The sequence below is a fragment of the Gossypium hirsutum genome, chromosome A11 (assembly GCF_007990345.1).
Source record: "Gossypium hirsutum isolate 1008001.06 chromosome A11, Gossypium_hirsutum_v2.1, whole genome shotgun sequence".
NCBI classification, from domain to species: domain Eukaryota; kingdom Viridiplantae; phylum Streptophyta; class Magnoliopsida; order Malvales; family Malvaceae; genus Gossypium; species Gossypium hirsutum.
In genome coordinates this window covers 92453328-92472332 of record NC_053434.1, presented here as the reverse complement: position 1 = coordinate 92472332, position 19005 = coordinate 92453328, and the positions used below count along the sequence as shown (strand labels likewise).

Below are 19005 nucleotides of genomic sequence, written 5' to 3'. Positions count from 1 at the left end.
TTTCTTCAAATGCATAAATATGTATTTGCCAAACCCAAGATCCAATACAAAACAATGGTCCAAACAGAAAATAGAAAACAAGGGGGCTAGCAGAGCATAAAATCAGTAACTTTGCAACCATCAAAATGTTATTTCTTTTCTCTGAAACAGAACTTGAGATCCAGCTTGTGGCAGCCTTACCTGCCTTAACCATCTTACATAAAAATATGAGACGAAGACTAGCTTCTGAATCACATTTCACAAGTGTAGGTCTCCAGTTATGATGAAATGTACCTGTACAAGAATCTAATATTTAGCCAATTCACTAGTAACAATAGATTTCAGACTATCGGTATGAGCATCCAGTACCCATTTCATCCAATGAGTATATTGCTGCTCAGGTTCTAGTGCTATTTCATTTGTTTGAGACAACCCAGGCATTTTCCCCCTTTTCTTACCAGTCATAATTAATGTCGCATGCTTAATTGGTAAGTTACCTCATGATAAGCAATTCAAGAACTTATCTGATTAGTAATTTATAACTCCACATTGAACCCAACAACAAGAACGCAAGTTCTCATAATGGAATCACAAGCAATTAATAAGACTAGAAAGACGTTGATGTAGTCTGCTTTTTGTAACAGCATATCTGCTTTAAATGGTGTTTAAAAGGACCAGTGAACAAAAGAAAGTAGGTTGCCTTACCTCTGTTTCTTCTATGTGAGGAAGCTATTCTGTCACCTTTCGTACAATGGTCATTGGATATGGAAATTCTTGTCAGCATATTATAAGCACAATAAAACTCCCATTCAGTTATTGACTACTCCCCATCATTGCTGGAGACACCAGTGACAGCTTTACTGCCACTCTTCTTTACCCTCTTAAAAACCTTCTTCCGTGGAAGTAGAGTGGTCTCCGCAGAATTACTTTTGGATGAGGTTGCAACTTTGGTAGCACTACTTTTAACCTTGGCCCTATCAATCTTCTCTTCAGCTAAACCCTCTGCTTTGGGGACACTCACATATTTTTGAGGTGCACCTTCGTCAGATGCTTTACCAGAATCAGCAATAACAACCACATCTGGGTTGCCAGTAAGCTGCTTTGAACTGGGATCCTCTGGACTTGTTTCAGGAACAGGAAGAAGTGCACGGCGGCTAAGGCGAAGTTGTCCCTTATCATTAACCTGCATTAGGTGACACAGCTACAGCTAATGGAGAGAGATTTTTTGAAGTAAGGAAAAAAGGTGCAGATAAAGAAAACGACTAATAATTGATGCAATCTAGCTCTTTGATGGATTTACAAGACCAACAGTAAGGATAAAAATTTGGGAACCACTTTTACCATCTCACTGATTACATATTTAATATGCATAGTACTAGAATATAGCTCAAGCCTGTAGAATGGTTGAGTACTGCATGAACAAGCCACGGAATAACGGTAAAACATCCAGTTAAGTATATGGTTATCATCAACTTATTAAGTGGTAAGTAGCAAGCCAACATCGAATGCATAGAATAACAAGTTTTTTATACAATGAGAAGATTAGTTGTTAAGCATCCAACCTAAAACCAATTGATAATAGAAAAGGCCCAACTTTAAGATAAAACCAGAAGAAATCTAATAGTTAGTAGATGTGAGATAAAACCACTTAACACCTCAAGAGTAGCTCACAAGGCCTACACATGGACAACCTCACCGAGGGTCGTCAACCTCACATGGAGATAGGTAGGAAGAACAACATAATAAAACCTGGGCTGTGATACCATGTTCAGCATTGAATCTAAAATCAATTGGTAATAGGCTGAAAGACCTACTTTAATACAAGGCAACGGGAAACTAATACTTGATAGATGTGAGATAAGACCACTTAAACAATTAGTAATGTACTAGCATGATACAAGCAAAGATAGTAGGGATCCAACACTAAAATGCATGGATAAATCAATTTTAAGTGGACAACATTCACCATATCTAGTTTATGATTGAATAAGCTTGTCAACAAGACAAAAAATAAGTTGCTTACCTCGGTAAGTTTAACATCAACACGTTCACCAACCTTAAAAGCCTATGATGGAACCAAATTACATCAAATAATAATTTCAATAGCTCATCACAATAAAGCATCTATAAGTTGAGGATAAAAGAAACAGAAAAATATGCTTACATCTTCAGCCTTGGCCAACCAGTCTGACGTCAGCTCACTAATGTGGCAAAGTCCCTGAGAGAACAGATTTTTTCATACATTTGAATCTCCCATACTCGTCACTAAAAATCTCACACTTTCCTTATATAAATTTGTTAGTATTTCAAGCACCACAGGACTCTTCTTTCAATATTTTGCTCAATTGCTTCAATTTGAAGTAATTTTATTGCGAGAAGAAAAGTCATGGTTTTTGTGTCAACTATAAAAGTATCACCAAAAATAGTGCATACAAGTGTGTGTATGTATATATACTTTTTATACATCCCAATTGTATGAACCTCAAATTAAAACACAAATGGAAATGTGAGTTAAAGCAAAGGAGAAAACTTTCTATGTAAAACAAATTCTATATTACCTAAACTTACAAATAAGGTGACTGTATAAATCATTAAACTTTTACCAAAAAATGTACAATTTTCAGGATAAAAAAATGTACCTCTCGTCCTGGAGCTATCTCAACGAAAACCCCATATGGAACTATTGATTTGATCTCACAGTTCCTGCTTGAAACGATGATAGAGACTCAAAGACTTCCCCACTTTACATTAACATCCAACAAGCAAACAAGAAATGATATGCTTCTTAAAGATACAGAGAACAGAACATAAAACTTGTTTCCTACACTGAATGGTAGCATCAGAGACTTCTACTGAAATATGACAAGTTTGGCCCCAATCATACAATACCAATGGCGAAAATTAGCTCCCCAAACTGCCATAATAAATTTTAACCTTTGCCAAGTTTTGTCTGGGAGACATCAAATCTGCGTAAAACTGTTTCCCAGGCCCCACAGAAAGAACCAGACACATCACACAAGAACTTTAACAAACAGAAAGAATGCTTGAGCATCTATGGTGCATATCTCCAATATGCAGTTCTAAGACATCTTTACTGTAACATAAAGATAGAAAGTTAACAATGGTATTCTTCGTTTATCTGAAAGGCGAGGAAAATGAAATGGTAAATAAACGAGATACCTGTATATATCACCAACAGTTGGAACCATCGTCAGGCTGCTAATAATGGATTTGGACTTCTCCAGACTTGACAGATCTTTTGCAGTGATTTTTACCTGTGAAAAACATAGATAAGAAACCTTGTGTTGAAATAATCATGTCTATTGCATAAAAAGGTTGCATAGGATCTTACAATTCCATCATCTTGCGTGTCAATAGCTTCTACTCCAGTTTCTTCAATAATGCTTTTTACCTTTTTTCCACCAGAACCTATAATCATGTTAACTTTCTCTGGAGCAACCTGAAATTGACACAACGCAATGGAATGCATTATATACTGCAGACTGTCCATTAAATGAACAAGAAAAAAGAATGGGTCTAAGATCAACAGACCTTCATGATATGAATAAGTGGAGCATACTTCGAGAGACTTTTTGCAGGGGGAGGGGAACATTTCATCATTTCAGCTAAAGAATTCAGTCAAGAACAAGAATGTATGAAAAAGAAAGAGAAATTAGTTTATATGATGAAAAAATTTTAATTTCTTGGATAGCATCTCTACATCTAGAGCATGGCAATCATCAGACAGTTCTCCACCCCATGCATATAAAAACAAGTTGCAATCAACAAAAAAGCGTACATACTGCTCAAGGCAATATATGGTTGGCATGCCACCATATATGTAAGAAATTTAAGCCATATCCATGCCTAGTATGTATGACATTGAATAAAAATGAAGTACAGATTTAAAGTACCCATGGCTGAACCTTTAAAGAAAACCTAATTCAACAGGAACATGTATAAGAAAGAAAGGTAATGTTAGCTATGACACTCTTAACAAGGGGGAAAATATACAAGATATTAGAAAAGGGATCAGGAAGCAACTTTGCCTGGCATAGAAATGATTGTACAATTAAACTTATCAATGTGCCATCAAATTATATACGGTGTAAGAACCACACTTAAACTATTAACTCAAGAAGGTTAAATCAAGAGAATACAGGTTTATTACCAAGAATACGCCTGCGCCCATCCCTTGCCTGTAGGAGTGCCTCTCTCATAACAGGTAAGGTTATCCCTTCTACCTGTCAGAGAAGAATAATGATCATCTATTATAATCTAAAACTGACAAAAGGATGGGAAACACATATCAGTAATTGGAGCCAGAAAGGCAGATTACAATAGTGTAGGACCAGTGACCTTTATGTCCATCTGAAATGCAGTTATGCCATCTTCATTTCCAGCAACCTGAAAAGAACATTCTTACAAGGTCATTTATGCAACTCTGTGATCGGTTCTGAGAGGAAACTACATAATTTTTTATCTTCCCAAGAATACTTCACTGAACAAAATAGATCTCAAATTATAACCAAAATCCATGAAGACCTTGAAATCCATATCTCCAGAAGCATCTTCAGCTCCGGTAATGTCAGAAAGAATAAGTGGTGTACCATCTCCTCCAAATTCATGTGTGTCTAAAACCAAACCCATCGCAATCCCAGCAATAGAGCATTTTAGGGGAACACCAGCATCTTGCAATGCCAAGCAACCTCCACAAACAGATGCCATACTGTTATGCAGCAAAACTTCATGTTAAGTGATATCACAACATAAAACACTTAACATGCAGATATTAAAGAAACAGAGGTTTTGAATGCAGAAAAGTGCATGACAGCATTTGGACACTTCATTTTCAAAAACACCTTGAGGAACCATTGCTTTCAGTAATGGTACTTTCAACTCGTATAGTGTAAGGAAATGCATCTTCAGTAGGTAATATAGGCTCAAGAGCTCTCTCTGCAAGAGTTCCATGTCCAATTTCTCTTCTACTAGGAGCTCCCATCCGTCCGACCTCTCCAACACTTGACGGAGGAAATGAGTACTGAAATATCAGATAAAATATCGCAAGTTGTTAGCAGGTCTCTCTTAGGAAAGAAGGGGTTTCTCATTTGATTAGGAAGCAAAGCTTTGATTCCGCTAATTATTAGCAGATTAATTATGATGTTGAGCAAAGATTTTTCTTTAAATATGTGAGCATCATCCACAGTTTTTCACAGGGAAAGAGTGCAACATCCCCCTATTTAAGAGAGGCGGTATTGAAGAAAGCCAAAGACTAAATTATAAATTATACTTTGACTAAGTTGCATTACAACTGCAGGTACATGTGAACTGAATAAGTAAATAGGCAATTTTCAAAATGAAATCAACATTAGTTCTCCGAGGCAAAGTTTCCTATAACATAATCATATCATGACAAAGTTAACTACATGTGATTATTATTTGTCCTGCAAAACTATTACAGTAAATTAAAATTATCCATTTCACCATACCACTTATTTCAATAATCAAGCACTTCATCCAACCAATTTTATGGGATAGCAAAGCAAATCACAATAATTATCTATCTGAAAAGTATGACATGAACATGATAACCAAATAACCATGTCAATAACATCCACGTTTATCACGTCCATTTGCAGGTAAATCACATGCCACCCTATTAGCCAGGCTAACAAGTAGAACCTAAGGATGCAACAAAGCTTCAGTGAATAGTTCCAAATTAAACAGAGAAGACTACGTAAATTATGATCTTGGTTTCTCTGATATCAATACGAACTCATTAACAATGTATTTGTTGAAGATAAATGTTGTATTAGTGGTGTCAAAGGTTAATTGCAAATTTGACAAGTTCAGTCCCACAAAAGCAGGAACTACTAACTAGTATATACATAAAGGAACTATAGCTGATAACTGAAGAAAAGAACAAGATATTGAATATTTCAGACTTGACCTGAAGATAGAACCTCTTGAATTCCTCTACATTTGCTAGATTGTCCAGTTTTTGTGCCATTTGTTTATCACCAAGTGTGACCACTGCCAGCGACTAAAAGGAGAACGGATGAAAAAGATAAAATAAGGATTAAGGCACAGTGAAAACATAGCAATAAGCAACCACGCATCATGCAGATAAAATCAATGGACAGAAAGACATGAAAAGTTTTCTATCAGGAACGAACATATGAAATTATGAAACTGAATGTTATCTTGGGGACACCTTAATGTAAACCAGAATTCAGAAAATATCAAATGAGCAGGAATAACAGTCATATGGGCATATTAAATCACTTATCCATAAGACAAGGATGCATGTGGTAACAAAAACCATGGGTGCACACTTAAAACATTCTAAGCAAAAGCACTGCATTTACAAACCTGTGTCTCCCCACGTGTAAAGAGAGCACTTCCATGCGCCCTTGGAAGCAATCCACAGCTTGAAGTGATTGGACGTATATCTTCTGGAGACCTCCCATCGCTTCTTTTTCCTCCCTGTAACAGTTTTCAAGATAAAATGTTAAGAAAGTGTATCTGCTAGGAAGAATTCACGTTTGGCTGAAAAGCACCCATCCCTAAGAAGCAAAAAAGGTTATTGACCTTTCTCAGTGTAGTCCAGCATAAACTGGCTAAGCAGATACTATTGAATGTATATGACATGATTTGCCACTTGAGAACAGTTTCAAGAGAAAACTATGTGTTCTAGAGCAAAATGCTAGTCTTAGAAAATGACAGTAGTCTTAGAAAATATAGGTTTTACTTTTGAGTACACAAAATTCTAGTTCACAGGATTAACACTGATTTCACTTAACTACTTTAAAGATCAGGAAAATAAAAGATTACAGATGGAATACATATAAACTCCACGGATAAAGGACAAAGCTCTCCCTCCATAGTTTCAGAATCACTGCTTCATTGCTTTGAAGAGAAAGCAAAACTCAGAGAAATTTAATCCCAATAAAGTTATTATCCACCAATGGTTATTTAGACCAAAATTCTCATTTTCTAATTGAATATATGCCTTATTACCTCCACAATACGTCTCCGTAAGATTTTGGATGAAACCTCCTTAAATACCAGCTTCACATCTACCTCAGTAAACTATAATAGAACAATAGGAATAAGAAACTCTGTCATTGAATTGACAAACCCCAAATATTTACTAAATTTTACAGGACAGGCAAATGAACTGCCGATTACCCTGTTTACAACTCACCAAAGGAGTGGATTTTCGAGAACCCGGCTTTATGTGCACATCACCTTCATCTACTTCACCATCAACAACAATTTCTTCATCCTCATCTTCCTCATCAATTAAGTCTTGTATTGTTTCACCAGATCCTGATAGGCCCTCTATGCTGATATATCCCTTATCTGTCAGTCTGTTAATAACTTTCTCTTCTAACAATGAGATGGCCTTTCTTCTTGGTATTTTACTCTTAATTTGAAGTACATTATGCAATTCGTCACCTGCAATTTTCTGTATATAGAAATTAACCATTCCATTACCACAAAGTACATTTTGTTAGAGGAAGCTACAAAGAAAAGGTAGAGAAGTAAATACACATGGAAAACAACAAAACATTGAAAATACCATAATTACATAACACTGAGAAATAGGACTCTGAGTTATAACTACAAAGTTGCAATGTCATGCTCAGTTGACTCAAATTATCAGTATTATCTTCTATCACCACTAATTGCTCAAAAGTTTCAATTGTTAAAACAGATAAGAGCTAGCTTAGTTAAATAAGATCACATAAATTAGTGAAAACAATAGAAATTTATATGAAAAAAAATCAAAATCAGTTCAAAAGTCAACAGAAAGAAAAAACAATACATGCTGATGGAAATAGAAAAGAAGAACCATACTTCCACGAGCCGATAAAGCTCAGGAGGTGGCAATCTGATAGCATCAAGCATTTTGGGTTTCCCACACTTCATAACCAAAGCCTTCACAGCGCTGCAGATTTCTCTCACTGCACCCTGGTATTAGTGAAGTAGAAAAGATTAAATATTATAATCAAGATGATCTGGAAATCTCTAGATTCTTTTTTTCTTTTGGCATTTGTAAGATGCAATGCTGATAAACTTTCAGCATAATAATGCAGGACAGATATAGTAAATGCAAAATTGCAATTGAAAATGCATATGTACATTTCTATATATGCCAGTTAATGTATCTCTTCAAATTTTAAAATAGAACAGGTACCGGGCAAGAAAGGTGAGGTTAATGCACAATGCTCATTCTTTTCAAAATTGCCTAATCAGTTTCCTATAATGAGTAAACCAAAGATAAAAAGGATGAGCCATTTAAAATGTAACATAAAAATTCCATAAAAGTTGTTAATGGTTTCTTCTCTAAAAACCTCCTAAATAAAATTTTTAAAATTATCATGGCAAAAAGAAGAAGAAGAAGGAGAAGAAGAAGAAGAAGAAGAAGAAGAAGAAGAAGAAGAAGAAAAGGATATGACAAGACAAGCTAACTCGTAAGAATATAATCTAAAATGCGCATCCAAGTGACATGTTGAAATCAACATCCCTTTAAAATCTAAATAATCTCATGCAGAAGACAAGACACTTTCAGGCTAGGGGGTGCTCACAGTTTGAAATAGTCCAGTCTAGCGTTCTGAAACAAAAATGAAAATCTAAGTTCAGTTTGAGCTTCCTTTGGGGGTGTTCGTAATAAACCTACCAAATTCTGAATTTAACAAATTCAATTCAAGTCTTAGCCTCTCAGACACTCTCTTTCCAGTTGGGTTCAACCAAGGTAGTAGATTGATGCCATTGCATGAAGACATAGCAACTCTCATGGGCAATAGAAAACCGAGTTCCTCAAATGACATCAAATTGACAACTCATGGCTTTAATAAAATGAAATACTAGATAAGTAATATACTAAGATATAAGAAACAACCTGCCCTACTTGTACTGCTTCAAGCAACTTTTCTTCAGGTAGAAAATCACAATAGCCCTGCAAGGGATAAATTTTGGAACATCTGTGACTATCAACATGCCAATGAGTGGTAGTTAAATAAGAAAATAAGTAAATAAAAGACCCAAAATCTAGAACAATGTATAACCTTGAATAACATTCATACAGGCAAACAAAGTGAAATGATAAATGGCCTTGGAGCTCATAAAAATGATCCGTCCTTGACCATTCACCTTTTGAAAACTGTTAGGAATAGGGATTGGTTTATGATCCGTCCTTGACCATTCACCTTTTTTCTTGGTTTATATCTATGTACCTCATAACATTCAATTATTGATGAGCACAGGTCCATTACTAAATAGAAAAATTTAGAAACTGATAAGTCAGCTCATAACATTCAATTATTGATGAGCACAGGCTCCATTACTAAATAGAAAAATTTAGAAACTGATAAGTCAGCTCCACATCTATGAATCTGTTATGTGTGTCTATTGAATGATGATCTTGTAAGTGCTAACCTGTCCTCGACTCAACTCTCAAGTTTGGATCACAAGTGCAACTTATCCAATAATAAACCTAGTACAAGAAATTTCTTGGTCATTAGAAAAGATAATAACTTCAAGGGTAACATTTACCCACATCATTGCATACAACTAGGGAATGTCTTTGCACATAAATTATTGTTTTTTTCAGTTGCCTCTCTTGTTTGTGAAATCCTTGATCTTTTCTATCACATCACCTAAGAAATAAGGCTACATACTATACTCCATCTGATGACATTTAAGCCATGTACACTTTCTCATTCTACTGTAAACTTATTTTATAATGTTTTCAATTACAGTTTCTTGGACTTTGAAGATGCTCAATTGAATCCCAAACGAAATAACTCGCAGAAGCACAACTGCTTAACAATTAAACCATAAGCCCCATATAATCATGGTATAAAATTAAGGAGATAGCAACAAAACAGGTAGAGGAAAACACGAGCACTTCTACCATGAGCTTCATCTTAGAAAAACTCTTACTAAAATATCTAAGGATTTACCAATATTTCTTAGAAATATTAGAAATATTGGTAAATCCTTAGATATTTTGGTAAAAGCTTTTCTTAAGCTTTTTTTTGTGGAGCTCACCCTAGAATTTCCCAGGAAAACACACCAAATTTCATGTTTCTTAACTTGAAATTCCTTATATGACAGTTAGAACAGGCTTCAACATCCAACAAATGAGGTAAAGTTAACAGGAGATGATTTAGATGGAATCATGCTAACAGTGCACACACCAATCAAAATATTTCCATGAGCAAACGATAAAAGGAAAAACAAAAACAAAGATCCTTTAGAAAAGAACAAAATCAGCAGCCATGTGTTCTAGTAACTGGTAAAAGTTCATCATAATCCTTTATATCCTAATACAAAGAATTAGGATTGAAATTAACCTCTATCATTAATATAGCATTATCCGTGCCTGCCAAAAATAGGTCTAGTGTTGAGTCTTCCATCTCCTTTGTCGTTGGATTTACAACAAATTTATCACCAAGTAAACCAACTCGAACTCCTGCGATAGCTTCTGAGTGTGGCACTTCAGAGAGCGCTCTGTGGCATTGGTGAGTATATTGAACAACATCGTCTCAAAAGTTACTATACATATAAAAAGGCCACATATGCAAGGAAGACCAAAAACTATAATAACCCTTACACAGCTATACCGGCTGCAGTAACTGCTAAAGCATCTGGACAGTGTAAACCATCATAACTCAAAACCTGAAAGAAAAAATGCAATTTAGACATGAACCAAGAAATGAAATGTATACAAGTCACGTGTAACTAATGCCTCAAATCCTAGAAAGCAAGCATCAATAATAGAGCATAGGGAACAGAGAGAAGCACGTCATCCACAACATATTGGTCACAATTACCCTCAGCAGATAATCTGCTCTTATGGGAAACAAAATCCTCAAGTGTATGTCACTTTTGCATAAATATTACAATATATACTTACACAGAATGCAAGTCCCTAAATGAAATTATGTACATAATCTTTTAGAACAATAATCAAACAAAGACAACATCAGTATTCAAAACATCTGCCAATAGTAACTGCTTTCCAACTATGGATAGTGCAAGGACATTGTGGACATGCATCTTTTAGGGCCCCTTTGGATGGGCAGTGCGTTTACTTAAGGTTAGTGTAAAAATAGCGGTGGCGACGAGATTAGATACTGTAGTGTGAGACAAAAAGAAAGCTAAACAAACCGCACTGGAGGTAAACACCCACCTAAAGGGGCCCTTAATTATTAAGATGAAGGTTAGAGAGAGGATCAGCCAACCATGTAGTTCAGTTGACAAAGCAAACATCCCTCTACAGAGGGAAAATCCAGGAGAAGGAAACAGGGAAGTAAGTTCTCCAAGAAATATTTACCTAATGTTGCTCCCTCTGTAACCAAATTACAGTCTCTCCATTGACCAATGAAGCATGGATGCATTGACATTGAGGGAAGAGAATGAACCGGGAATTAAGTTCTCCAGGAACGATTACCTAGCACTGCTCCCTTTTACAAAAGAATAGTCTCTTTCTTGACCTAGGAAGCATGGGCACAGCAACATGGGAATTTCTATAAAATTCTTGACATTGTCCTATTTTTTTTGGCATGTCGTTATCTGTGCAACACGTATCCGGCCATGTCATATGCCCGTCTCAGACACATGTACAAGACTAGCATGCAATGGTGAATGATGTCTCCATGTTTCACATCCTTTGACCAGGTACAAAATCTAATGAAATTGCATATTACTGCACTCATGTGACATATTGTTTAGTTTTGGTGTTTTTATCAACAAAAAAGATGGCATGCATGCTAATATTTCCACAAAGGAAAAATTAAAGAACAAATAAATAACAATGACATGTTCCAAGTTGTGTGAAAGGGTAATGCATGTAGATGATTTGCATTTGAGTAACAAGTTGTGCTCTACACAAAAGCATAATCATATTGTAAAATTTCAAATCATGGTCAAGCTTCCGGGTCAGGCACTTTCTGTAAACCCAAAAAACAACTAATGAACAAGGATGCAGTCCTTCAAATTAAACAGAAATCAGAAAAAAAGAAAAAAAAAACAGCCAAAAAACGAAGCAGCTTATCAAGCATGGAAAACAAAAGGGTTGGTTACCTCTCATTTTAGCTAACATTTGAAACAATATGAAATAATTATTATTTAGACATTGCAGATAATTAGGCTTTGAAACCTTATCGTGTAGATTTAAAACAACTGCATAGATAAAGTTCACTTATTTTCTACACCATCATGTGTTTAAGAATCACCACAGTATCAAATTTTAGAAAATGAATTTTCACCGAAAAATTCAAAATATAAGTCAAAATTACATAAAATTCAACAGACGCTGGCTAAAAGAAAAACAATCATGTGAAGAAAAAGAAATAAGGTTTACCCAAGATAGTAACTGAGTTTCATGGTAGAATCCCTTAAGCATAGTTGGGCGCAATGGCCTATCAATCATCCGACAAATAAGAACCTACAAATAACAAAAGAAAAAAGAATAGATAAATGACACATTAAAAGGCATTTGCATCAGTGACTCATGAAGACATGGAAGCCATAAAATAACAAAAAAAAACAACTGCAGCCTTCAGTAAGTTACTAAAGAAAATAGCTCCTCAAACACCAAGTGCTGAGCCAAATTGAACTACTCATATTGTCCTAGGATTGTCAAATTTAAATACTTATTTTTAAGAAAACTGAAACAGGAAAGTTACATATAAAAGTGGTCAAACTAATAGTCTGCCTAGTGGAGTCTCTTACTTTTTAAAGGTAACTATGAAAGAGTAATAAGGGAAACTGAAGCATTAATATACTGACTATTAGAACAAGGACATTTTAGTTGCGACAATTTACAATGATAAAGTGATGAAATGATAGGATGGATGGAGCATGTCCATGGTTCCAAGAATTCTTCATACGTCAACTAGGTCTAAAAATTTTCCATGCTTGGATAGCAGTGATTAGTACCTCATTGTCCTTTGTCTTCCCTTCGCGTTTAAAGAAACCACCACTGAAGCAATAGAAAAAAGTTTAAGCATGATATACATAAGTTCATTTCAAGTAATTAATTAAACTAATACATAGGTTGGAAAAAGACACACCTAGTCCGACCTGCTGCCGAAAATCGTTCTTGATATGTAACACTAAGCGGGAAAAAATCAGAAGGCTCACTTGGGACATCTGACAAACAAACAGATGTGTATACAATCTACAAAAAAAAAATAATAATAATAATAACAAAAATAATAAACCCTACTATTTCTTTTGATATATGAAATATACATATATAATATACAAATCTAAATGCAATGAATTTTAATATTTTTTCATAGGAACACATTACTCATCCACGGAAGGAATTAACACTTACTGTTTCTCCATCAGTTGCCATCACAGAACCACTAGCTTGCCTCCCTATATGACCTGTCTCAATCAGAATCTGCAATAAGCAACAAAATTACTTATGCATTCAGCAAATAACATCAGGTTGAGTTCAGTATTCGCCTGATTATCATCATGAAACACAACAAGTAACAACACCAAAACAAAACTAGCATTTCAACTAACCCAAAGCGCAAAAGCTGAGCAAGAAAAGAAATGCAGAAAAATGTATGGCCGCTACTTTCTAAGAGAAAACTGCCTATATATGTCCCAACTATTGCATTAGCAACTACTTAGCATACACTCATTTCCTAAACATTTCCATTATCAAGTTCCCGTAACACATTATGTTAAATTTGCTCAGATTTTTTTTCGCAAAGCCAATGGTAAAAAGGCTACATTCAATCAAAAGCAAGCACCTTTTAAATAGTTAAAATATTTAGATAACAAAATTCATGGTTCTAAATTTAAGTTGTAAATCACTTGAAGAATTTGTTTTTACTTTGTACTCCATCTACGACTAAATTTTGGTATTAGGAGTAAAATAATAAGTTCCCTCAGCTTACCTCTCTATCTCCAAAGGGAATTTTGACAGAAACAGGTGGCAGTAAACCAGAACCACCAGCACCAGCTCCCCCGGCAGCAGCAGCAACAGACTCGGAAACTTCCGGCTCGGCCAAAGCTTTAACGGCAAAGCGGTTACATCTGACGCCATCTCGCGATAAAAGCAGTGAGAGAGAGCAAAACTTAGAGGTTTTTTTGGGACTAAGAAAGCGAGGGCGATTTGGAAAAGATGAAAGAAGTTTGCAACGGCCGGAGAAAGCGAAATGCGAAGGTTGAGCATAACACGCCGTGCTTCGTACGCCGCTAGGGTTTGCCAGCATTTCGTTTTTTTTTTCCTTTTTTTTTTTTTTTGAAGTTTCAGAGCTTGGAGAGGGAGAAAAGAAGAAAAAAGAGAAGGTTTATCCGTTTCCAAGGCGCGCTACGGGTAAAGAGAGTGGAAGGGAACGGAGATGACGTAGTTTGGGCTCATAATGGATATTGATTCAATGGGCCTATCTATATTACCCATTCGTCCGTCAATTACGGGCTTCTAATTTTCAATGAATTTAATGAGTCCTTACGTGAATCCCTTTTAACGTTAAAAATCCACTTGTTTATTATCAAATTGGCTAAATTGAATTTGGTCCCTTAACTTGTCACCTTCTCCCGAATTTCAAATTGGTACTTGCAGGTTCATTCCGTCAATTAATTTAGTACTTTTTATGAAACACGGTATAAAGTCAGAAATTTTGGACCTAGTAAAGAGATTACGAGCTATTCGTAGAAGTGTTATACTATTAAGTTTCGTACGGGATGTAACCCTTATGCCACATAATGGCTGTAGACCCTAAAAAAAGACGTGTGTAGAAATAAACACTAAAGAGATTTCAAGAGAAATAAATGATTCAATGATCTGATCAAATAAAATAATATTACTATGGTTCGAGAGAAAGTAAAAGTCTCTACTTCGACTCGGACACGACAGTGGAAGTGTATTGAATCAAGAACAGATAGTAAGCGCCTTTATTATGGACGCTTTATTCTGTCTCCACTTATGAAAGGCCAAGCCGACACAATAGGCATTGCGATACGAAGAGCTTTGCTTGGAGAACTAGAAGGAACATGCATTACACGTGCAAAATCTGAGAAAATACCCCACGAATATTCTACCATAGTAGGTATTCAAGAATCAGTCCATGAAATTTTAATGAATTTGAAAGAAATTGTATTGAGAGGGAATTTGAAAGAAATTAAATCCTTTTAGAACTCTTATATATATAAAAAAACAATATTCTTTAAGGGTTATTTTATTTCTAATTAATTAAATTAATATGAGGTAAATAATAAATAAATGAGTTTAGTCCTTATAGAATCCTCAAATGAAGAAGTTAAATTCTAAAAGAACTCTCACTTGACTAATTGGCACTATAAAAACAGGTTACCTCCAAACCTTTAACACACATTAACAAGTTCAAGAAGTTCAGAAATCATCTGTAGAAATCTTTGAAGAAATTTTGATGAACAACATATTAGTTCTGAACAAAAGCTACCTTCCAATCCAAGTTCAACCAAGAAGAGGACCAAAAGTTGTTTTTGAAAAAAGTTGCCTTTTGATCCATTTCAACTAATAGAAAGGAGACTAAACTTTTTTTTCAAGATCAAGCCTAAAAGGCCTTTGAAGCAGAATCTTCCATCCAATATTGAATCTAGACAACACTTAGGTCAAAACTCTCCTCAATTCAATTGCATCAACGTAAAAAATATAAAACCCATTTTCAAGATAAGGTTCGATGACTCAAGACAAACTCAACCATCTAAGATCAAGTCTGGATGATCTTTCCATCCAAACTCTCTCCAAACCTCTTTTTAAGATCAAATCTTGACAACTCATGAATCCAAATGAAATTAATTTTTCAAGCAAGTATCTCGCCTTCAAGATCAAGTTTCGACAATCCTTGAATCAATGCTCTATCAAAGAGAAGAACCAAATGAGATTTTTTTTTTTGCAATCAAGAAATATTCGACTTGAAATTTGTGGGTCCACACTGTTTAACTTGGGATAGGTGACATTCTTGTATTTTGAAACATGGAATGATAATATTGTATATATAATTTAAAGAAAAAAATTTTAAAAATTAGAAAAATAGAAGAGATTAAAAATATAAAAATAATTTAAAATTTAAAATAATATGTTTTTAAATTCTAAAGTACAATATATATGTATAAAAATTTCAAATCTAAAAATTTAAACTTTCTTTTCATTTTCAAATTTAATCATAGAACTAAAAAAACCAACATCTTGAAATCAATTAAGGCCTCGTTCTTCATTCCTTTTCTGATGGGCTTTTGCTCAAAAAACTGCTTTTTCTTTAAAAGCAATAGAAAACAAACAACAGTGTTGAAATTTTTTTAACTTAAATTAAGCACTTTTGCACAGATGAAAAAGGAGAAATTTTGAGCTTTTCTCAACCAAAAGTGCTTCTTGGCTGGTATTTTACTATTTTAACCTTGCTGCTTTTTCTAGACATTAGAAGATTTTTTTCCCCTTTTCTTGTCTGAACTCTACTTTTCTTGTCTGGTTTGTTCCTCTTCTCCACCACTAGTGAGTTTTATATTTTCCTTCTCATCTTCTTCTCTTTGATTTTATGAAATAATTATGAAATATAGTTTAAATTTTTCACATTTTTTCAGCTCAGTAACGTCGGCATCTTGTTAATATTTAAATATAGTTTATATATTCTAATTAAATTTAATAAATAATTAATATTAATTACTTAGAAATATTTAAAATTAATATTATATATTAAAATATTAACAATAAGTTATAATAAATTATTTTTTTTATATTTTTGCTAAAATATCGTAATATTAACTAATTTGAACATTATTTAAATACATATTTGTTACTTTATAATATCATGTCTAAAATGGACATTTTACTTCTCAAAAGCACTTTTTGACAGCAATACCAAACACTTCAAATTTTCAAAAGTACTTCTGAAAAGCACTCTCAAAAGCACTTTTCCACAGCACTTCTCAAAAGCATTTCTCAAAAGCATTGCCAAACTGACCCTAAACCTTTTAAGGTGAACCTCGCTACGCGTTGAAATATGAGTCACGATTTTAAAGTTCCCGGTCATTCTTAACAGATATTCTCTCGAAATATGATAGAAATAGGAAGGAAAAGATATCAAAGGATAACTTGGGATATAATTTTCGAACTTGAAACAAACCAGAAACGAACCTACGTTATAAAACAATGCGACCCAATTTCTATAAGGTTGTTAAAAACTCGAGAAGTTTTTTAAAAGGATGAAGAACCTTGACCCACTATCTATATGGAGATAGGAACCAAAGATATAGGGTTGATCGCTACACTGACAAACTTAGAAGGAAAAACAGGAGTGATAAGATCGAAATGGCGTGAACGCCATAAGAACGAATCTTGGTAAATTCAGAATAAGTTCTTAAAGAATAAAGAGAAGTTATCTCACAATTATAAAATGTTCATTCATTGGTCAACCTTCAAATGTTTACAAGACAACAATTTATACTAAAAATATGAACATGAATAGCAATTTTCAGCCATTAATAAGTTACAAGTATCAACCCATTCATGAACCAAATTAATGATGTTTGTTCATTTGTAGAAACCCATTTTTGTCCGGGCTCGTGAAATAAAATAAACAAAATTTATAAACTAAATAAATAAAATGTCCCTGTTAAATGTCCAAATTACAATAAACAGGCTTAAAGGCCTGATAACCTAAAATTTGGTTACAGCCCAATTAGTCTAAAACCCAAATACCCAGTTACACCCAACCCAACAAATAAACACGGCCCAAAGGGCCCAAACCATTAACAGAAGATAGAGGGCCTAAGGTTTTTGAAACCCAGGCGCCGCAAGCACCCCGACACCAGGCCTTATCTCGCGCCGCAATCGGCGCGCCAATCCCACCACAGGCAGATTCGCGTCATCAGCGCACGATCATCGCCGATTCTCTCGTCGTCACCTGCAAAAGGAAAGAAACAACAGAGACAAATACCAATATAGTAAGAAATAAATATTGTAATATTTTATGTTGATTTCCAGTGGCTATAAATGCCCGAATCAAAACAATGTAAAAGGAATGAGTTTTTTACAAGCACATATACAATAAAAATACAGCAGTTTATCGAAGAAACAGAGGTGATTCGTTTTTATCCTCTCTTTTTTTTTCTTTCTTTTTGTTATGAATATATACATATAAAATACTAAAAAATAAATAAAAAGAGGATTACCTCTCGATTCGCTGTGAAAAGTGAGGCTATACGAATTTCGACCGCCGTGTGTGGTGGAGTTGACAGCGGCATGTGGGCGCGTGGGTGCGTGGGAGCCCGATGACGGAGGCTCGACAGAGCTCTGAGGGCCTGCTCTCTACCCCATTTCAGAGGTTTCTTTAGTTTTTTTTTTAAAACAGGTTAAAAATGAATTTTAGGGGCCAAAATTTGGCTTATATAGCCTCATGGAAACGACGTCGTTTTGCTTAAAATGATAAGCTTCAAAACGGCGTCGTTTCAAAGCTTAGGATACGCGCGTTGACCTGTGACCCAGATAGGATCCGCATGTTTTTGTTTAAAGGGCTAATTGCCCAATTGATCCTTCCACATTTTTAATATTTATAATTTCATTTTATTTTTATTTTAATTTGGCCCTGACCTTTTATTTTTGTTTTAATTTAGTCCTAGTTGCTATTATAAGACTTATTTTGAGAACGAAGCCGTTTTGAGATTAGGGCTAATTGCTCAATGAGTCCCTCAGATTTTAGCACGCGTTTCAATTAGGTCCAAATTTTTTTATTATTTTAAAATTAACCCTAGAACTTTATTTTTATTTAATTTTAATCCTTTTAAATATTTTTATATAATTTATTTATTAAATACTTTATATATTATTTATCTTTACTATCAATATTATTTATATATGTAAAAATTATTATATATTATATCTTTTTATTATTCATTATATTATTTTTATTTTACTATATCATTTTATTATTAATTATTTATTATGTATAATTTTAAAAATTTGTAAATTATTATTGAAAATTACATTTTTATATATCATTATTTAGT

General features: G+C 34.3%; 1 protein-coding gene across 3 annotated transcripts; it reads right to left on the bottom strand.

Annotated features, from left to right (window-relative positions):
* On the bottom strand, positions 1-14428 carry LOC107891187 (probable polyribonucleotide nucleotidyltransferase 1, chloroplastic). 3 transcript variants are annotated; one of them, XR_001682143.2, is made up of 25 exons: positions 13914-14428; positions 13337-13405; positions 13068-13174; positions 12934-12976; positions 12356-12439; positions 10604-10668; positions 10344-10500; positions 8888-8944; positions 7843-7956; positions 7187-7450; positions 7000-7071; positions 6352-6465; positions 5930-6022; positions 4842-5020; positions 4525-4708; positions 4339-4386; positions 4151-4223; positions 3532-3605; positions 3332-3439; positions 3160-3254; positions 2619-2682; positions 2144-2197; positions 2003-2044; positions 685-1162; positions 1-273 (listed from the first exon to the last, which is right to left on the bottom strand). XR_001682143.2 is itself a non-coding variant. In XM_016815903.2 (24 exons), exons 1-24 carry the CDS (start codon positions 14229-14231, stop codon positions 800-802), a joined length of 2841 nt encoding a protein of 946 aa, XP_016671392.2. In that variant the 5' UTR covers positions 14232-14341; the 3' UTR covers positions 1-799. The 3 variants fall into 3 exon arrangements, 1 of the variants encoding a protein (XP_016671392.2); XR_001682145.2 differs by lacking the exon at positions 7000-7071 and having other exon boundaries at positions 13914-14341; XM_016815903.2 differs by having other exon boundaries at positions 1-1162; positions 13914-14341.
* Positions 14429-19005: the final 4577 nt, after the last annotated feature.

Bases quoted from the DNA above. Each gene is read 5' to 3' on its own strand.
- LOC107891187 (XM_016815903.2), bottom strand. From the start codon at position 14,231: ATGCTGGCAAACCCTAGCGGCGTACGAAGCACGGCGTGTTATGCTCAA. The intron at 10,669-12,355 runs GTAAACCTTATT...TTTTTCTTTCAG, and splicing joins AAACTCAGTTACTATCTTGG to GTTTTGAGTTATGATGGTTT. The intron at 4,224-4,338 runs GTCACTGGTCCT...CTTCTCTGACAG, and splicing joins CATTTCAGATGGACATAAAG to GTAGAAGGGATAACCTTACC.